Raw genomic sequence first — 6,768 nt, 5'->3', positions numbered from 1 at the left:
CTTGCCTCCTCTCTCTGTCTCTCCCTCACTCCCCCTCCCTCTCCCCCGCAGCCCCCAACTCCTCCCCATCTTGACGGTCTCTCTGGCGTGGTCTGCTCTGATCTCTCTGTGCGTCTCTCAGCCTCCGTCTCCATCTCCGAGTCTGTCCTGTGCTCATCTCCGTGCGATTCTCTCAGCATCTCTGCCTTTGTCCCCTACCCGGCCGGGTGTTCTCTTAGACATCAGACCTTCGAAGCTGGATGCAGAAACCACCCTGCTCCAGCATCCGATTCTGCAGCTCGTGCCTCCTCCCCCGGCTCCTCCGCCCGCCGCCCCCGCCGCCCCCGCCCCAGATTTCCGGCGGAGCAGGCAGGCAGGCGGGCCAGCGGGCGGGGTACCCACGGGGCCCGCTGCCGTCAGCGTCCCTTCCCGGCGGCCGCGACCCCTCCGCGCTGACCTCACCCGCACCGCCGCCTCGCGCAGATATAAGCAGCGGCCCGGCGGCGAGGAGGGCAGCGGCGACCCGGGTCCTACCAGCGCTCCTCGACTCCTGACCCACCGACCCCAGACCCCGAATCTCCGGATCGGAGCCCAGGATCCCGGACCGGTCCGCGGAGCTCGTGCCGGGCAGGTAACCACTGTCGGTCCCTTCTCCCCGCGGGCGGCGTCCGGGACCCTGGAAAGGGGGGCGCTTTGCCCGCCCTCCATGCGCCCCGCGGAGAGAAGCGGCTTTGGAGCTCGGAGCGCGCCCGGGAGGGGCGCTGCGCTTCCACCCCCGGGTCTTCCACGGCGCAGGCTGGGTCCCGACGGAGGCTCGGGGCGGGCACAGGGCTGGCGGTCCCTCCCGGCGCGCACGGCCCGGCCTTTGGAGCCGCGCACCGCGGGGAGGTTCGCATCCTACGGCTGCCGGGCTTCCCCAAGCTGGAGGTCCGCGCCAGGATGCCGGAGGCTGCACTGGGCAGTCAGGACACAAGCAGGAGAGCCTGGGAGTTAGAATTCGAATCCGGATCTTACCGACTGTTCACGGTGGCAACCGACCTCAGCCTAAGAATCTCAGTCTCGGAGCTAGAAATAGGATTTAGCCTATTGAAATTAGCCTCTTAGTGTTAGAATTTGATTCCTAGCCTGGCCCTAGAATCTTAGCGTTAGAAATAGAGTCAGCGTTGCAATCAGAACGCTGTAGAAGGCGTGTTGGAATAAAAACATTGCTTTGGGAACCTTGAGGGAGAATTTTAGCCTGCGACGCTGCAGGTTAGCGTCCTGGCTGTTGGGCCCGCGCCGCAATCTTGGTGGTTACACTCCTGTCATTGAGAAGTGGTGGTGGAGATGGGGTCCCTGACTCTTGCAGGTAGACCTGGGGGCAGGCAGGCTGTCCAAGCATCCTTAGGGCTGAGGATGCCCAGGACTCAAGGCAGGTCCTCCAGCTGACCTCTCCCAAACGTGGCAGGTGGTCCTGCTCCCAGGAGGGCATTTGAACGGTTGATCCCCCCCCCCAACTCACCCCCGGCCTCGGGTATCCCCCAGGACAGGAAAGAGAGCCATAGAGCAGGCTGGGACAGGAGCGCAGCGGTGTGCCTTTTTTCTCTTCCTGTCTCCCTGCCCCAGACGCCAAGATGCCTGGCCCTTGGTTTCTGCTAGCCATGGCTTTGACCCTGACCCTGACCAGTGTCCCCGGAGGCCGCGCACAGCTGGATGTGGCCCAGCAGGACGTGGACCTGTCTGAGCAACAGGGCCTAGAAGACCTCCTGCAGCAGGCGGAGCGCCTCCTCCTCCTCCGGGAAGACCTCCAGCGACTGAGAGAAGACCAGGATGACAGCGTATCCGGTGAGGGCTGGGACTGTGTGGGGCTGCGGGTTGAGAGAAGGATTCCGGCTGGAGAGGGTTAGGGGAAACCCGGCCACAGAGGAGGGAACGACTTAGTCATTCAGCCTCTTGCCTTTCAGAAACTCCCCCTGGCCACACCTTCGGCAGGTGGTGAGTTGACTGCTTCCTGGGATCAGATTCCTTTTCCATCTCAGTTCTGGGAATATTTCAGAGAGCAGACCTTCTGTGGGAAAGAGTCTGTGCCTGGGAGAGAGAGTTTCTTTGTGTGTTACAGCGTGAATTACTAGGCACCTGTTCATACTAGAAACTGGTATGCCAAGCACCCTTCTAAGTACTTGAAACTCCTTGTAGCAGGATTTGATCTTCCTAAGCATCAGATCCTAAATCTATCTGCAATGCAGAAGACCCAGGCTCAATCTCTGGGTGGGGAACATTCCCTGGAGAAGGAAATAGCAACCCACTCCAGTATTCTTGCCTGGAGAATTCCGTGGAGAGAGGAGCCTGGCGGGCTACGGTCCATGGGGTCTCAAGAGTCAGACATGACTTAGCGACTAAACCACCAAGCCTCAGATAGGTACTGTTATTGCCCTTCCCCACCCCATTTTACTCAGAAGGAAACTGAGGCTCAAAGAAGTTGAGTTGCTTATGGTCACACAGCTGGGGAGTGGAACCAGAGGCCACGGCCTTGACCACCTGTGTGAGTGTGCCTGGGTCTATGAGGCCTGAGAGGCAGGTGCAAGGCCATGAGTCTGGGTGAATGCTGTGGGAATCTGTCTTGCCTGGAAGAAAGGCTGGAGTGGGCATCTGTGGGTCATAGGGTCCCTCACTGGCCTCTTTCCTTCCCCAGAGTCCCAGATCTTTCAACCCGATTGGTTCTCCAAGCGTCAGCATCCTGGCAAAAGGGAGGAGGAGGAGGCAGACGAGGGAGTGGAAGGAGAAGAGGAAGAAGGAGGGGCCGTGGGACTCCGCAAACGGCAGCACCCCGGCCGGAGGGACGATGTGGCGGCATGGGCGGTGGATGCGGGTCAGCAGAAGCGGCAGCATCCTGGCCGGCGCGCCTCCTGGCTTGGGTACGCTGTCACCAAGAGGCAGCACCCAGGCAGACGGCTGGTGGACCCCAGGCCCCAGAGGAGCTGGGAGGAGGCAGGGGAGGACGAGGACGAGGGTGGAGAGCTGATGTCAGAGAAACGCCAGCATCCTGGGAAGAGGGCCCTGGGGAGCCCGTGCGGACCCCGGGGACCCTGCGGCCAAGCCAGCCTTCTGTTGGGCCTCCTCGATGACCTGAGCCGGGGGCAGGGGCCTGAAGAGAAGCGGCAGCACCCTGGGCGGCGAGCGGCCTGGGCCAGCGAGCCCCTGGAGGAGTGAGCCTGGTTGCCTGTAAACTCAGTTTGTGGTCTAAGAGCGTCTTGAGCCCTGTGCGCCCTACCCCCTGTGACCTCTCTTTTCCCCTCCTCTTTAGATGCCTGACCACACTCCTGAGCCCCCAGTTTACACACATGTCAAACTCTTGGCTTCGCTTGCCTATATCAGGGACTTGAGAAAGCCAGCTGATGAGTTCAAACCCCATGTCACCCCACTCAGCATCACTGGTGAGGCAACAGACCCCAGAGTCCCTCTCCCCCACCCCTGCAGGCCTGCTCCCCTCCCTAGCCCTAAGATGAGCGTGCTGTGTCTTCTAAGGGACCCCCAGAGTGGAACAGGGTGCTATTGATGTGAGCAACCAGGGAGGGTGGGTGGAGTTGAAGCCAGCATGTCCAGATCCAGCTTCCAGCCCTTGCCACGTGCCAGGATTTGCCATGTATAAACTTCACCCCCGGCACTGAGAATCTCGTTCTCTTCTTGGGCATCCTTTTGTGGTTAGGAAGAGCCCCTCCTCACAGCTGTGTTCCACTTGGGAGAAACATTGTAGGTGGTGCTGTGTTGTGTGGTGGCTGTGGGAATAAACATGTGCAGGAATTTGTAAATGTCACCGTGGAAGTCACGGCTCATATGTATCCTTATAGGCACCTTTCTCCTATTCGTGCTAATAAAACCTGCATCTGGATAACATCGGTGGTTGCAGTTATATCTCAGCTGGCGTGGGATTTATCTTTACAGCATTGAGAGGGGACAGGCTGAGAGCTCCCCAGCTCTGCTGAGAAGGGAATCAGGGACCTTGCTGGGATGAAAAGTCCTCTCCACCATCCTCAGCTCAGAACAAGCTCCAGGGAGGTGGACGGGAGCTCTGGAGCCGTTTGACACCTGGGGAGACTGAGGCGTGGAGAAGAGGAGGGACTTGTCAGAAGATACCCAGCTAGCTGGGGCAGAGCCACGGGTGTGAGAGGCAGCTCAGGACCCTGACTTGAGTTTGCCTGATTGGTGACAGGGCTGGGCTGGCCCAGTTTTATAATCATCATCGTTCTTGGCAGGAACCAAGAGTTCATGTGTCATCTGGCAGGCACAGTGATGACAAAGGGCCAGGCTATGTTTGCGAACTCAAACCAGGGGCTGAGCAGGGAGGCAGGCTGGGTGTGGGACAAGAGGGAGTGGTGGGGACTTGGGCAAAAATGGAAGAGGCCGTCTGACAGCACTTCAATCCAAAAACTTGGACATCCTGTGAATCAAATAATGATAATATTAGTGACATATACCCAACATGTACTATGTGTCAGGCAGTTCTTAAGCACATTACGCATATTGATTCTGATCTTCACAATGATCTTAGGTGTTACTGTGATTAGGCCAAGTTTCCTAACCAAGAAACCAACGTACAGAAAGCTCCAGTGACGTGTCTGGGGCTGCATTTGGCCCATTCATGGCCACCTTCCCACTTTTGACTGAAACTGAAATTTCCCTGGGTCTTAGACTGTGCGTCACTCACCTTCTTTTCTGGTGGGTGGATGGGCTATTTGGCTTTTCTGCAGACAGCATTTGGCCACCTTCCTGGAGAGGGAAAGAAGGGTTGGAAGGGTGTCTGAGACTTAGTTCCCGTCCTCAGGGAACCACAGTTCGGGTGGGCTGGGGTCGGAGGAACTCAGGGCTTATGCCTTCACACTCGTCATCTCCATTAATATCCGCAGAAGTCTGCTGAACTATTGAGGTGTTGATGGATTTTTCTAATTTTGATGAGGGAACCAGCACAGAGATTAGGCACCTAGGTGCCTGAAGGTAGGGCTGGCCTTCCCTCTAGACCCTCTGGCTCTTCTTCACTGGACCATCAGGGAAGCGGGGCCCCAGCAGGAAACTCTGTTCAGAGACCCTCTGGAAGGCAGACACCCTAATACAGCTAACATGGGCCACTTAAAGAGCTCTTCCTGGGGCTCAGGGCTTGCAGGTGCTTTCTCAGCCAGTCCCGTGCAGCCCCAAGAAGCTGCCTGTCATGTCCTTTCTTAAAAAAATACACAAGACTGTTTTGTTGTGTTTTTTTTTTTGCTAATTAAAAAAGTGTATTTATTATTTTTGGCTGCTCTAGGTCTTTGCTGCTCTGAGGGCTTTTCTCTAGTTGCGGCGAGCGGGGCCTACTCTCGAGCTGTACAGGCTTCTCATTGCCGTGACTTCTCTTGTTATGAAGCATGGGCTCTAGGGCGCGCAGGCATCAGTAGCTGCAGTCCCCCGGCTTTAGAGTACAGGCTTGGTGATTGTGCTGCGTGGGCTCAGTTGCTCTGCGGCCCGTGGGATCTTCCCGGATCAGGGATCGAACCCATGTCTTCTGCACTGGCAGGTGGATTCTTCACTGAGCCACCAGGGAAGCCCTGGTGTGTCCTCCTGAAGTTGAATGGCAGTTGAGTGTGGAGAAATGAAGGGCTTGCCTAAGAGCACACCCTACCCTCTGCTCCTTCCAAACGTGCTTGGTGTGGGTCGTTGTTACCTCTTCAGACATGGGGCCGTTTGAAGAGTGAGACACCCGCTTCCCCAGTCATATAATGATTCCCCTGTACCCCTGAGAGTGATCAGACCACGTTGCAGCTAGTAAAGCACGCAGGGTAGACACAGACGGCAGAGCAAATCTGTCTGGCTGAGCAAAGCAGGCTTCCTGGAGGAGGAAACATCCAAGCTGAGTCACAGGATAAATAAGAGGGAAGATATTTCAGGCAGAAATAAAGAGCATAAACAAAGGCCCAGTGGGGAAAAGAATCAGTGTTCCTAGAGTGCTAACACTGGAAATCTGAAGGGTTTTGGCCCATTCCTTTCTTCGAGGAAAAATGTGGCCCATTTCTCTACCTGTTGTCTAGCACTGATCATGGCCCCTTAGAAGCATGAGAGAGCAGTGTAGTTTTGGAATGGAATCAAGGAAGACTTTCTGGGGAAAGGGGCACTTGAGGTAAGCTCTGAAAGACGAAAGAAAAAGAAAACTTCCTAATCATGTACTCTGGGCCCAGACATCAGGCTTTGCCTGATGGGCACTTTTATCCCACTGCTCAGCACATAGTAGGTGATTTGTAAATACCTGTTGCATGAATTAATTACCCATCATAGTCATCTCCAGTTCAAAGGAAAGGATACTAAGAGAGAAGTAATTTAGGGCTAGTCTGAACCCTAGAGATGAACTTGGGGTTCATCTCTACCCAACCCCTCCTCTCGCATCCAGTGTTTACCACGTCCTGTGAATTTTACCTCCTAGATCCATCTCAAGTCCACCTATTTTCTCCCGGTTCCTCTGACACCCCCCAGGTCCTGGCCACCATCACTTGCTGGTCTCTGGCTTCCACGCTTGTCCCCAAAGGGCCATTGTCCACACAGTGGCCAGAGAGAAGCAGATAGGACTATGGAAACCATACTGCTTAAGACCTCTTAGCAGCTTCCAACTTGCCCAGGATAAAATCCTCACCACGGCTACACAGCCGGCCTATTCTCTGGTTCCTGAACATACCTCAGGACCTTTGTCTCTTTCTCCCGCCGTCTGGAGCCCCCTTTTCTCCTATTCCTCACATTCTCCAGATCAGTATCCTAGGGTATCCGAGGATACTTGTGAAATATTCTAGGGTA

At 56.0% G+C, this 6,768-nt stretch overlaps 1 protein-coding gene across 1 annotated transcript; it reads left to right on the top strand.

The window, feature by feature from the left end:
* Positions 464-3,854, top strand: TRH (thyrotropin releasing hormone). Its single transcript, XM_018038489.1, has 3 exons — positions 464-610; positions 1,585-1,803; positions 2,651-3,854. The coding sequence occupies exons 2-3, from the start codon at positions 1,593-1,595 to the stop codon at positions 3,166-3,168; spliced, it is 729 nt and encodes a 242-aa protein (XP_017893978.1). The 5' UTR covers positions 464-610; positions 1,585-1,592; the 3' UTR covers positions 3,169-3,854.

This window comes from Capra hircus, chromosome 22 (assembly GCF_001704415.2).
Source record: "Capra hircus breed San Clemente chromosome 22, ASM170441v1, whole genome shotgun sequence".
Lineage (NCBI taxonomy): Eukaryota > Metazoa > Chordata > Mammalia > Artiodactyla > Bovidae > Capra > Capra hircus.
This window is presented reverse-complemented; position numbering and strand designations above follow the sequence as displayed.